The sequence below is a fragment of the Canis aureus genome, chromosome 9 (genome assembly GCF_053574225.1).
Source record: "Canis aureus isolate CA01 chromosome 9, VMU_Caureus_v.1.0, whole genome shotgun sequence".
Lineage (NCBI taxonomy): Eukaryota > Metazoa > Chordata > Mammalia > Carnivora > Canidae > Canis > Canis aureus.
In genome coordinates, this window is record NC_135619.1 from 42,226,436 (window position 1) to 42,239,947 (window position 13,512).

The following is a 13,512-nucleotide window of genomic DNA, read 5'->3' on the forward strand; positions in this document are numbered from 1 at the left end:
TTGCTGCTTCTGTCCTCCTCCGTCCTCTCCCATACGATTGATACTGCCAGGTGTTGTTCTGCTTTCTCCCTTTTAAAATGGAAGTGAGTAGGTGTGTGGCATTGAGCACTCCTGACAGCTTCTGCAATAAATCCCATGTGTCACCTGTGTTTTTCCCCCAGCATTTTTTCCTGGAGGTGGAAAGCCCCCAGTGAATATCCTTGCACATAAATGGATTAAAACCGCCTCTTTTTTTGGTGGCCATTTACAATAGGTCTCTTCAATGTAAGAGCTTCCGTGTTGTTTCCTTGTGTGTTAGGGAAACCATCACTGCATGATCACAAGCTGCCTTCAGTAGAGATTTCTTGGTCCTGCTGGAACATTTATTTTTAAAAGTTGGCAGCTCAAGGTCTTGGAATAATTGATTATAAATTTTTGCTGCTGGAGAATTATTTTCATTAAGTTCTTTGTGTACATTTCTGTCGTTCTATCCTTTTAAGCTATTTGTATAAGCCTCAGATGCAAACAAGGATTGTTTCTGCAATTCACGCTTCTGGTTTAATGCAGTGTTGCCTATTGTGTCTTTTCCTTGCCAACAGGCCCAGTTTGATATCTCTGTGGCCAGTGAAATCATGGCTGTGCTGGCTCTCACCAGTTCACTAGAAGACATGAGAGAGAGACTGAGCAAAATGGTGGTGGCATCCAGCAAGAAAGGGGAGCCTATCAGTACCGAAGATCTGGTGGGTACCTGGGTGCTCAGAGGGTGCTTGTGGGTACACAGGGGCGTGGTGATGCCTGTGCGTCTGTTGTCTTAGGTTATCCCAGCAGTTACTGGTCAATTCTCTCTGATTTTGCTACTTACAAGAGAATTATGAAATTTCTAAAAAGTATCTCATAGTGAGTAATAGGTAGTATGCTCCAGTAATAGGCCACAGGTTTCAGATGGTCTGAGCAACATCTTCAGCCTGTAAGTATTTCTAAAAGTGGGTGTATGACTTCAATTTGTAGAGAATGTCAAATGTCCCAGTGAGGTCCTTGGCAGATAGGTTGGAGTCACATCTTGGCCTCCCCCCATGACAGGCCTCCCTGCACAGAGGCCTTTTATCATGAAGCTTGTTGACTCCATCTCTGCCTAATAACCACACTAGGGACAACTCTTTAGCTGGTTTGTCTGATGGTCCTCCTAGGCTAGGTGTTCACTTCAGAGTTATTTCCATACCATCTATGTGGTAATATGAGGTTTAGAATGAGGTAATATTACAGATTAATTGTAATTAATATTACAATTTTTTGAAAGCCTATTTGTGTTGACATACACCCAAATATTTGGCCTGTGATTAGCAGTCTGTCAGCTGAATTCAGAAAAGGGAGAAAATATGAATTTCCTGTTTTTAGAGTCAATGTATATAAGAAAGGAAATCGTTCTAAATTTTTACACCCAAACCAGTAAGTTAGAAATCACCAAAGTTGAATATAGGTGGGATCCATAGCTTTATCATTCAACTATGGTTGGATGGCTTAAAAGAGGGGCCTGATATTTAAGAGTTTGTATTGAACTCCTAGATACATTTTCAACTTCAGCTTTGGAAAACACACACTGAATTTAGTTTTCAGCCATTTCTGCCCAAACATCAAAGTTAGAAATAATTCAGTTCTGTAAGAGCTAGCATTTCTGCGCTTACAAACTAGTTTAAAATGGATTCCCTCATCAGTCAGCAACAAAGCTTGATTGAGCTGCTTGTTTCCAGAGTTACATGTTTTTCCACAAATTACATGTGAATGTCATTTTCATTCTGTGTGTTCTTCCTACTTAAAATAAGTGACAATCTCGTAGTATATACAGAAAAAATAAGTAAATGGATGGTCTGGTTCTAGTGAAAGTACCGATCGGTGCACAATGGCTACAAAAGGAAGATATAAGAATGTTGAGTTTAGTTCAAAAGGTTGGGGTTTTTTGCTGTTAGGAAACAATGCTTCATGCCTTTGTTTTGTAGGGGGTGAGTGGTGCATTGACAGTGCTTATGAAAGATGCAATCAAGCCTAATCTCATGCAGACATTAGAGGTGAGCAGAGTGACTCCTGCCTTCCTGAATCAGTCTTCTGTGTCAGACCAGAGTGGTTATAAAGCACATTTCTCTGGGGGAGTCAAAGAGTTCTCTACTCCCTCCTCTCTTTCTTCCCATTCTTTCTCACTGTTGTGATTGGGATGTTGCCAAAATATAAAAGAGGTGGCTTTGTATTTTTCCTTCTGAAAAATCTTTTTCTTTTGGATTCCAACTAACATTCATACTCTTGACCACATGATCCCATTTGGAAGCAGGATTGCTTGGGATCCCTGGGTGGCTCAGCAGTTTAGCACCTGCCTTTGGCCCAGGGTGTGATCCTGGAGTCCCTTGCCTGTGTCTCTGCCTCTCTCTCTCTATCTCTCTATCTCTCATGAATAAATAAAATCTTCAAAAAAAAAAAAAAAGGAAGCAGGATTGGCAGCTTTTCTCATGACGTCTTGATTTCCATAGGGCACTCCAGTTTTCGTTCATGCTGGACCATTTGCTAACATCGCACATGGGAATTCCTCTATCATTGCAGACCGGATTGCACTCAAGCTTGTTGGCCCTGAAGGGTTCGTGGGTGAGTATTTTTGCAAAATCTGTGAATAAACTGTGTTTTCCTTTTAACATCAAGGGAGTTGGGATGGCCTTTTTACCATTGCTTTTCTCCTTACTTACAGTGACTGAAGCAGGATTTGGAGCAGACATTGGAATGGAAAAGTTTTTTAACATCAAATGCCGGTATTCTGGTCTCCGCCCTCATGTAGTGGTGCTTGTTGCCACTGTCAGGGCTCTTAAAATGCACGGAGGCGGCCCCATGGTGAGGATCAACAGTTTGAAGAATCTGATTCTCAGGAATGGTCTGAAGGCTAAAAGGAACTTGGGATGCCTTGTGCCTATTTCTTCTTTAACCTGTTCTTACCCGCATGATTAATAGGGTGCCAAAAGCAAGAGATGTTTAGATAGCTCTTGTGGTGGCCACCTTACCACTCATGGAAATTGGCTTCATGGCCAGTGTTTCTGAGGGAACCATCTGATAATATCTAAACCAAGGATGGGTGATTGGCTATACCCACCAAAAACTCCTTTATGTTCAGACTGTTCTTTCTCAAGAAGTCCCGTTTTCCCTCTAAATAGTGACACTGGCAGCCCATCAACCAAGCCATTTCTGAGACAGAGGGTCAGCCCCTTCCTGAAAGGCACATGTTGGAGAGACTAGCCTGGCCTGGGAGGGAGAAGGAAGGTAGAGATGCCCAGGACTGCCTCCGGGTAATAGAAACTAGGTCATGACTCTTTTATCTTCAACTTCAACCTGAATTTTCTGTTTTCCTGAATTCCTACTAGTTAGAAATTGCACTTTTTATCCTATTAGTTTAATTCCTTTCCAGCACCTGCACATGAAGACATGGTGATAGTTTTCAGAAATTTCTTGAAGAAGTATTAAATTCCAAGCCTTATTAAATTCCAAAAGCCAGGGCAGCCTGGGTGGCTCAGCGGTTTAGTGCCGCCTTCAGCCCAGGGTGTGATCCTGGAGTCCCAGGATCAAGTCCCACATCGGGCTTCCTGCTTCTCCCTCTGCCTGTGTCTCTGCCTCTCTCTCTGTGTATGTGTCTCTCATGAATAAATAAAATCTTAAAAAGAAAAAAAAAATTCCAGAGGCCAGTCGTGCAACTTGAGAAATAAGACCTCCTCCACTTAAAATCAGTGTTTCGTAATGTAGTGATCAGAGATTTTCATAACAATAGTTCTCAAGCATTTTAGTCTCAGAACTTCTTTATACTCTTAAAATTATTGAGGACCTGAAAGAACCTTTGTCTAGATAGGTTATAGCTATGATATTTACTCTATTAAGAATTGCCAGAGTTTGTTAATTGACATTAACAAAAATTGTATATATTTTTTAAGATTTTAAAAAAATTATTTATTTATTTATTCATGAGAGACACAGAGGCAGAGACACAGGCAGAGAAAGAAGTAGGCTCCATGCAGGGAGCCCAATGTGGGACTCAGTCCCAGAACCCCAGGATCACGCCCTGGGCCAAAGGCAGGTGCTCAATGGCTGAGCCACCCAGGCATCCCAAGATTTTTTTATTTGAGAGAGTGAGAGCACAAACCGGGCAGGGACAGAGGGAGAGGGACAAGCTGACTCCCCATTAAGCATGGAGCCAGACACGGGGCTCAAATCTCAGGACCCCAAGATCATGAGCTGAGCCCAATTCAGACACTCAACTGACTAAGCCACCCAGATGCCACCAAAATTATGTATGTGTGTTTTGTATGAAAAGTTGTTATATTTTCCCAAACAAAATGTAAGCATTGTATATTGTTCCCACCTCTTCAGTATCTGGCCTAGTGGAAGACCACTGGACTCTCATCTTCAGCATGTGATCACATGTCACATATTCTTTCGAAAGTCCATTGTACCCTCAATGAGAATGAGAGTGGAAAGAACCATGATATCTTAGAATTATTATGGAAATAATCTTAACCTTAAGGACTCCATGAAAGGATTAAATCCCCAGATCACTCTGTGGGAACCACTGCCATAACACAACTCCAGCACATGTCTCTACTCTCAGTTGTCCCCAAGGCACCCAAAGCTAGGCACCTAGCTTAGGAGAGCAGGATCGACTCCCTTTTTCTTCCCAGTTATAACCAACATGTTTTCCTCTTATACCTCTTACACCATTGCACCTTGTTTCCTCCTGATCTCAAGGTCTGGAAAATAATGCCAGACACTTAACCTGGGCAGTACTGAGAGGTTAGCATCACATATAAAGCTATGTCAGGGAGCCAGACCTGCTGCTCTCACTCCCTCTTGTAGCTACATGTAGGACTAGAATATGGCGGCTCAGCTCCCTGCTTCCTGCCCTGCCTGTCGGTAGCCCCTTTTGGAGTTGGAGTACCATAATCTCCACAGAATGGGAACAGACCAAGCTGAGAAATTGAAAACTTCTAAGGCACTGTACACTGCTCACAGTGGAGTCCTTGGAATTGGCACCAGGCACCTCCATAACAGTGAACTCGCTGCTTAAGTGTTCTGACACCTTAAATATACTTTGGTGGAGGGAGAAAATCCTGTGTTGTATCCCTCTTGTTTGCATTGCTCATGCTCCCTACTTCAGCTCCACAAAGACATGGGTTGACTCTACAGACCAGCTCAGGAACCCATCACAGGGCTCGTCACAGACACATCCCTTGTCCTACTGCCTTCACATCTGTTCTTGCCTCCTTCACTCAGACCACAGAGGTCTCTCACTCTGCTCACAGCAGTCATTTTTTTGTTGTGTGCGGTAGCGTTGGTCAAAGACCCTAAATCCTTTGGGCAGGAAACAACCCTATTCTGTGATAAACCACCCCTCCCCAGCTAGGATGCAGCTTTTACACTTGGTAAGGCATCATTTTAAGCTAAAACTGCATTGTAAATAGAAAATGCCTCTGACTTTGCTTCCTTTCCTTCCAGGTTACTGCTGGACTGCCTCTTCCCGAGGCTTACATAGTGGAGGTAACTTCATTCATTTCTAATCACTTGTCCTAGAGAGCACCACACCCTGAATCAGTGTTTCTCAACCCAGTCTGTTTGGAAATGAGTGGGCATATGGCTGCTAGGGGCAAGGGTGCTAAAAGGCCTGCAGTGTGTGCTAAAGAATTGCAGTGAATAAAGTTGGGAAGATATGCTCCATTGAACAGCTGCCCCATGGAGGCTACCGGTGAAGCCACTGCTCTAGATCAGTAGTTGGTTCTTAAGCAGGACCAGTTTTGCTCCCAAGAGACATTTGGCCCTGTCTAGAGACATTTTTGATTACTTTGACTTCAGGTAGGGAAGACTGCTGGCTCTGAGTAAAGGCCAGGCATGCTGCTACACACCCTACAACCCACAAGATGGCCCCCAGGACAAAGAACCATTTGGCCCCAACTGTCAGGAGTGCTGAGGTTAAGAAACCCTGCCCTAGACTAATGACTGTTCATTTCACTGTGTTCCTCGAATTGGCTGCTTAATTACCAAATTCCACCTGAGTGAAGCAAGTAGGGACTTTTTTTTGAAACGTCTTTCTTCTGTAGATTTAAATCCACAATAAAAGGCCAATATATGGTCAGGATCCTAGTTATTTTGCTAGGTGAAGTTTCTCTAAGCTGATTTGGTATAGAGCAATCAGGGAGGAGCTCACAGAACTGTGAGCTGGAATCTTTTCATATTTATATCACTTGCTCTCAAACATCTATAGAGCCTGTTTGGTTGGTTATGTGAGAGACACTCTTGCATGAAATGGCAAGGTCAGCTGCCGCCACCGTTAATTCAATTTTTCTGCCTTTTTGGGAGACTTAAATTGTCAAGCAATACAGTACCACTGTTCAAGCCTAAATGAAATATTTCAGAAGCAGCTAGAAAGGAATTGTTGGTGCCTTGAGTCTGCCTGTCTTCTGAGTTATGATTTGCCTTTTATGGTCATTTGTCTGATTCACGCGTGGGAGGGGAATTCACAGTTCTGGCCTTCCTGCCACCCCACAGCCTTTCCTGTGTCTAATTAGAGTGACTGCCCCTAACTGGCCCAGCTGGTGTCTTCATTTAAGAAATTCTACTTTTTAGAAACTGTTCTCAATCAGCCTTACATATTAATTGGTTTTCATGTGACTAGGGGTAAAAGCAGGGCTCTTTAGAATATCAAATCCTAATTTTAGTTTTCAGCTACTAAAGGGAAAAAAGCCTAAGTCATGTTTATAATCTCAGTTGTTTTCTACCTTTATCTTACCCCCTTTTTCTGCTGTTTTATTGAATCCACAAACCAGTCTGCTGGGGTTTGCTCATGATCCAGGGTATTTATTTTCACATAAGACTATTATGTTTTTATCTTAAAAATACTTAATGTATTTTAAGCTTGTAATAGTAACATCCTTTTTGTAAAAAAAAAAAAAAAAAAATTAAACAACGTAAGGATATAATACATGATTTGAGCCCCCTGAATAGGTTGGTACATATTTTTCAACATTTAAAAAATTTCATGAATATATACTTTTTTTTTTTTGTATTTGCCCAAAAATAGAGTTAATTAAGCTGTCGATAGTTTTGCAACTTTGGTACACTTTAGTGCATCTTTGATAGGTTCCATGTTAATACAGATTACTTCACTTTTTGTAACATCTGCATGATACATGTTTATTGAGTGTATATATGTCATAATTCACTGGCCCAATCCCCACTGAAGGAGATTTGTGTTTGCAGTTTTCCAATGCTGCAAGCAATGCTGCCATTAACATTTAACATATTTAAAGGTACGTTTCCTTGATTACTTTCCTTTAAATGTCATAGTATTTGGTTCTTAAAGATGGTGTTTATCTTTTTTTTTGTTCCTACTGAAGGTTCACGGTCAAGTTCATTAGAACCTTTGAAAGCATCACTGATCACTTCATGTTTTCCCCCAGCACTTATGGCAGCTGTATAATGAACACCAGGCACTCTGCTAGGGGCTGTCTTCTGATGGAAGGGTCTGTGCAACTCTGAGTAGAGTCAATTTATACCATATGGGTACATAAAAGCTATAAACACAAGGTTGTAAATATAATTTACTTAAGAAACTAATTCCCTACAGACAGCAAATATGCTATTAAGATGTGGTTCGATGACAGCAGCTATACCAGCTCTCAGGCTTTCAAGACAGCCAGGAAACAAGCATAGTTCCACTCCAGTGTTGCAGGCTGGCACAGTTTATGGCCCCATAGCGCCCCCTCACTGTGGTGTGAGAAATGCATCAGCAGACCTGCTGTGGGCTGTTGGCTTTCTCTGACAGTGAGTGGCTACTTGCTCAAGGAGGCAGGTTCCCTTGTAAGAAGAACCTGCCACTGACCTTGTGGAACTTTCCCTCTTGTTTTTACAGAACCTGGAGCTGGTTGAAAAAGGCTTCAGTAACTTAAAGAAACAAATTGAAAATGCCAGAATGTTTGGAGTTCCTGTGGTCGTGGCCGTGAATGCATTCAAGTGAGTACAAAGAGGAGGAGTCAACGGGGACTATGAAAAATAGTCAGAAACCATCTCCTGGAGCTAACTGTATAGCACTGCTTTTAGCTTTATTTTGTTCTTCATCAATTACTGGTATTGGTTGCTAAGCCTCTGCTCTGGCTGCCATCAGTGAGAGCCTGTGGTGTGAGAGGCACCACAGATGCCACAGAAAACTTGCCACTTCTCCCATCAAGGGTCCAGGGTCAGATCTGGCTCCCACGGGTCCCCTTCTCCCCTAGATGACACACAGACTGGAAGTCAAATGTTCTTTTTGCTCTCTAGAGGCCTTTATGGTATTAGAAGGTTGTGACCCTACAGAGTTCCATTATTTCTGTGGGTCTAGTGGGATGTTATCTTGACAGAATTGAACACGTTGAGCTAGAAATGTTCATGCAAGGGAGAACTTGTGTAGGCTGTTTGGGTATTGTAGTTCTAGTTTGGTCTGCTTATAATGGCCCAAACACAGCAGAATGGGAGGCACAATTTTTAAAAAGCTAGTATTTATTGACTCCTGATGTGCCTGGAATGTTCAAGTATTTTGCTTATATTTGTCATCTAAACCTCATGACATCCCAGTGAAATAAGTGCTATGGTTATTCTCATTTTACCACGTGGAAACCAAAGCCTGAGGATTAAGCAACTGGCCAAGACTTACCCAGATAGTCGACTGTAGAGCCAGGATTCAAAGCCAGTCAGTATTACTTGATTAGTTTCCATTTATCAGTGACTAACTGACAAGAATTTTAATGGCAAACATAAGACAGAGATTGTCCTCGCCGACTGTCATCAGTGTTTTAACACCAGTGGCTGCCTTTACAGGACAGATACGGAGGCCGAGCTGGACCTCGTCAGCCGCCTTGCCAAAGAACATGGGGCTTTTGATGCTGTGAAATGCACGCACTGGGCAGAAGGGGGTATGGGTGCCTTAGCCCTAGCTCAGGCTGTCCAGAGAGCAGCTCAAGCACCCAGCAGCTTCCAGCTCCTTTATGACCTCAAGGTGAGTTACTTTCTGTATGAAAAAAAAAAGCACAATGAGGTTTCTGTGTGGCTGCCTCTCTTTAGAGCCTGTGTTTAGCATCTTCAGCCCTGTGGGTTTGATTTCCACGTAGGTGAGTTACAACACCATAGCCTGGGCTGTCAACCCCAGACAGCTTTCTTACCAGTGCATGTTGCTGCTTACTTATAGAGTAGCGGTCTCTGCAAGAACACTCTTGCAGGGTGAGGTTGGCTGTCAACCTAAATTTTTTTTTTTAAGATTTTATTTATTTATTCATGAGAGACACCGAGAGAGAGAGAGAGAGAGCCAGAGACATAGGTAGAGGGAGAAGCAGGCTCCCCACAAGGAGCCTGACACGGGACTCAATCCCAGGATCCCAGGTTCATGACCTGAGCCAAAGGCAGACGCTCAACCACTGAGCCACCCAAGCGCCCTCAGCCTAGCTTTTAAAAAGACTCATAGTACTTTCCCTTTGCTGGCAGAGGAAAGGGTTAAATGTAGAACCTATGGTGTAATTCACTATAGCCTTTTAACTCAAGGCACCAGCTATGTTGTGGCAGATTGGCAGGGGCTACATCAAGCTCAGAAGAGTTTTCTGACCACTTCCCAGTAACAGGGGAAAGCATTGTGTTCCTAAGCTCACTTCCTGATTTGGGGCTGCCTCAAGTTCGGAGAGACTCTTAGTGCAAAGCCAAAGCACCCCCACAAGGTTCAGCATTCTTTCCATCACTGAGTAACTATAAGAAGCACTGCTTATTCTGTGATATAATAAAGTTAGTTCAGGGGTGCCTGGGTGGCTCAGTGGTTGAGCCAATTAAGACGCTCCAATTAAGCGTCTGCCTTCTGCTTAGGTCATGACCCCAGGGTCCTGAGATTGAGCCCCACGTAGGGCTCCCTGCTCATCAGGGAGTCTGCTTCTCCCCTTCCCTCTGCCTGCTGCTCCCCCTGCTTGTGTGTGTGCAGGCTCGCTTTCTCTGTCAAATAAATAAATAAAATCCTAAAAAAAAAAAAAGTTCATTTAGAGAAAGGTTGTTCTTACTATAGGGTTATATTTTGTTTTCGGTTCTCTGTCCATGTAATGTATTTCAGGCTGTGGTTGGACATTAAGTAAGTATGCCCACAACAACTGGAAACTTTGTTAGGAGCATGGGATGGGTATAGTAGTTAATTCTCCTTGTATTTTCCAGGCTAGTTCTTGGCTTGGTTCCTAAAAGATAATCACAGACTTTCAAAAACAGCCATAAAAAGATAGAAGGAAGAAACGCCGGTATTCTTGAATTAACATTGTCTTGTTTCTGTTTGCCCTTTGCAGATAAGATACACTGACAAATGTCCTAACATTGTCCTATTGACACTGACATTTTCTTATTGAGCTTTTGTTTTGTAGACCGGTTTGAATATCTGTTCAACAAGTCATATTTTTAGGAAATGCCATAAACAAATGCAACAAAAGCATTTATAGATGCTCTGTCTATGGCCCATCCACAGTGCCTGAGTTCAGAACCCCAGTCCTGGAAAGGCAGCAGGAAGCCCCAAAGAAGTGCAGTGATGAAGACTTTTTTTTCTCATTTCTACTTAAAACTTCTCTCTGTTCCAACAAACAGGAGGCTGCCACTTTTTGTCTTGTTTAGCATCTGTTGGTCTTCAGTCACACCTCAGGGAAAGGACTTGTGCTTCAGAAGTTCTGAATGTGCCTTGGCATTGATGAAGCTCCAGGGATAAGACACATATGAAAGCAATCTCTGGTCGCATCTTTATAAAACCCTAATTAAATAGACATTTTATTTTTATCCATTATCCAAAGCCTCTTCATAAATTATCACTGTTTAGCCTAAAAAGGACTTTTTATCTCTATAGATTGTTGCTCCTTTCAGGAAACAACATTTTCCCAATATGTCTTCTTGGCCTTACGTGCTAGGGAGCATAGAATCAGATATATTGCCTAATTTTAATACATAGATGATTTGGTTTTTATGACTATTTCTAAGCAACAGTAATCCACAATCAATATGTTGTGTTAAAAATAGCCTTTGCCTCTCCTATACAAACTGGGGGTTATTAGATGGATATTGGTTGCCTTGTTTCATCAGTAGTATCCCAGGTCTATTTTGACATGAATCTGATCTCCAGCATTAGAACATTTCTTTGTATTTATGAAGTAATAGTTATTCTTTGATAGTCAGTAGTATTGTTTATGATGTACCTAAGGTGATCCTAAATGTGCATGCGTGCCACGTGTGTGTATACACACACACACACACATACACACACAGTAATTTTACCTCTATGGGACATTTTCCATTTACATTTTTGGAGCTTGGTATTAAAAGAAAATGTTTCTAACTCAAATATACCTCAAACTATTTGCGTATCTGTATGTAAAGCATCTTCTCACCCTTCTGGGAACTCTGAGCCTGGAGTGAGGCCCTGTTCGAGGTCAGCGCCATCATGTGTATCCAGTCATGGCATCCTCCTCTCTTTCTTGTCTACTAGCTCCCAGTTGAGGATAAAATCAGGATCATCGCACAGAAAATCTATGGGGCTGACGACATAGAATTGCTTCCTGAAGCTCAACACAAAGCTGAAGTCTACACGAAACAGGTAGATGGTTGGTTGGTTTGTTCTTTCAACTCTTTACAGAGAAGTCTGGGAGTCAGAGCTCCCGAGTTATCCCAGTTATCCCAGGTGCCCACCACCTCACTTCCCTGGATGGTAGCCCTCTTCCTTCTGAATACTGAGTTTGAATTAGGTGGTCTAGTCCTTTATCTATCCAGAGGTGGTATATGAATGTGTGGAAAAACCAAGAAGAAATAGGGTTTTTTCCTCAAATATTGAGAACCTGTCTTCAGTAGTGTTCTCATGTCTGTTCCAAACTCATTTTTAATTGGCTACATAGATGAAAATTAAATACTCACTTTTGGAATATGATTGTGAGTACTTACTTTCTCATGCAACAGAGATTCTTCTTCTTCTTCTTTTTGATCTATAGTAATCAAGCCCAGGGTCCCTGAAGTACAGGTGGGTATAAAGGGAATTAGATGTTTTAAACAAGCTGACAAATCTGTATCATCACAATGCCCAGATGTCCTGTGTTACATTATCATCTTTTCATTTGTCCTGCTTTATTCCCTTCTCTCCCCAGGGCTTTGGGAACCTGCCTATCTGCATGGCCAAAACACACTTGTCCTTGTCTCATAACCCAGAGCAAAAGGGTGTGCCCACAGGCTTTGTCTTGCCCATTCGTGACATCCGTGCCAGCGTCGGGGCCGGTTTTCTGTACCCCTTGGTAGGGACGGTAAGTGAGTGGTACAGGCAGAGAGTGGGTTGTTCATCTGTGCTTCTTGTCTGAAATTGGTCACTGAAGCCATCAAGCAAGTGCCAGCTGAGCAGAGTTCATTGCTGAGGAGCAAGCTGGAATCGGGCCTATTAGGATTAATCCTCTTGCTTTGGACCATCCTGGTGTCAGTTAAAGTATGAAACCATGACTGCTTGTAATGAATAACAATTCTGTTTCCCAGGGGCAGTATGACCTTGATGAAATCCAGGACAGGCCTGATCGATAGTCTGTGATAGTGCTAATGTATAATCACAACTGACATTCACTGGGCGCCTTTCACAGATTAACTCACTCCTGCCAACCGTCCTTTGAAGTAGGGACGGAGGCTCTGAACCTCTGGGCTCTTGACAGGCCTGGAGCTTATGCCTAAAACTCAGGGAATTCCTTGTTTCAGAGTAAAGAATTTCTCCCTTAAAAGGCAAATGAACCTTGTAGATATGAAAAATGAGGTTGCTTATTTCCACTTTAAGATGAATTAGTTATCAAATGCTTCTTTATCTTACGAACTTTATGTATATTGAAAGATGAGCCTTGTTAACAGGGAGGGAAAGGGGTGTGCAAAGGCATATTGGCAGTTTGGGCTGACCATCCAGGTTAACATTGAGCCTGTGCCTTGGTTTCTCCCCTTTGATCTGCCCAGTGTCCAACATCTGCAGCTTGTACTTACCCTCAGTACAAGACTGACATATTAAACAGCCAATTCACAATGAAAAAGAAACCACTAGAGCTGCAGTCTGCTTTGTCCCTGTTAATGTGCATGCAGAGGAGTGCCTATAGAAGTGAAGGCCAAACTGACCCTAGTCAGGCCTGAGGTTGCCAGGAGCTCAGAGACAAATACACCCTGCCCAGCTGAGTATTTTCTCACTGAAAACAAGTTCTTGCATTAGAAGTCACTGTGAACTGAGAAGACATTTCTACACATTCTCTGGGCTTAACAATCACTATTCTTAATGCCTTCTAATTGCTGTTGTTGGGGCCTGAATAGGGCTCAGAATTTGAGTATTTTGTCAATTTTTTTTTTAAGGTTTTATTTATTTATTCATGAGAGATACCGAGAGAGAGAGAGAGAGAGCCAGAGACATAGGTAGAGGGAGAAGCAGGCTCCATGCAGGGAGCCCAACGTGGGACTCGATCCCTGGTCTCCAGGATCAGGCCC

At 42.6% G+C, this 13,512-nt stretch overlaps 2 protein-coding genes across 4 annotated transcripts in view; one reads left to right on the forward strand and one right to left on the reverse strand.

Moving 5' to 3' along the window:
* MTHFD1 (methylenetetrahydrofolate dehydrogenase, cyclohydrolase and formyltetrahydrofolate synthetase 1) overlaps positions 1-13,512 on the forward strand; it is a 123,610-nt gene that overhangs the window by 106,534 nt on the left and 3,564 nt on the right. For all 3 annotated transcript variants that reach the window (XM_077909589.1, XM_077909588.1, XM_077909590.1), the window contains exons 18-26: positions 579-719; positions 1,974-2,042; positions 2,496-2,607; positions 2,708-2,847; positions 5,491-5,532; positions 7,901-8,001; positions 8,842-9,019; positions 11,513-11,620; positions 12,162-12,314. In XM_077909589.1, coding sequence (XP_077765715.1) covers positions 579-719; positions 1,974-2,042; positions 2,496-2,607; positions 2,708-2,847; positions 5,491-5,532; positions 7,901-8,001; positions 8,842-9,019; positions 11,513-11,620; positions 12,162-12,314 — 1,044 coding nt within the window. The remainder of the gene's footprint in view (positions 1-578; positions 720-1,973; positions 2,043-2,495; positions 2,608-2,707; positions 2,848-5,490; positions 5,533-7,900; positions 8,002-8,841; positions 9,020-11,512; positions 11,621-12,161; positions 12,315-13,512) is intronic.
* ZBTB25 (zinc finger and BTB domain containing 25) overlaps positions 2,383-13,512 on the reverse strand; it is a 58,653-nt gene continuing 47,523 nt past the window's right edge. The window contains exon 5 of the transcript XR_013386334.1: positions 2,383-2,410. The gene's annotated coding sequence lies outside the window, so the exon portion shown is untranslated. The remainder of the gene's footprint in view (positions 2,411-13,512) is intronic.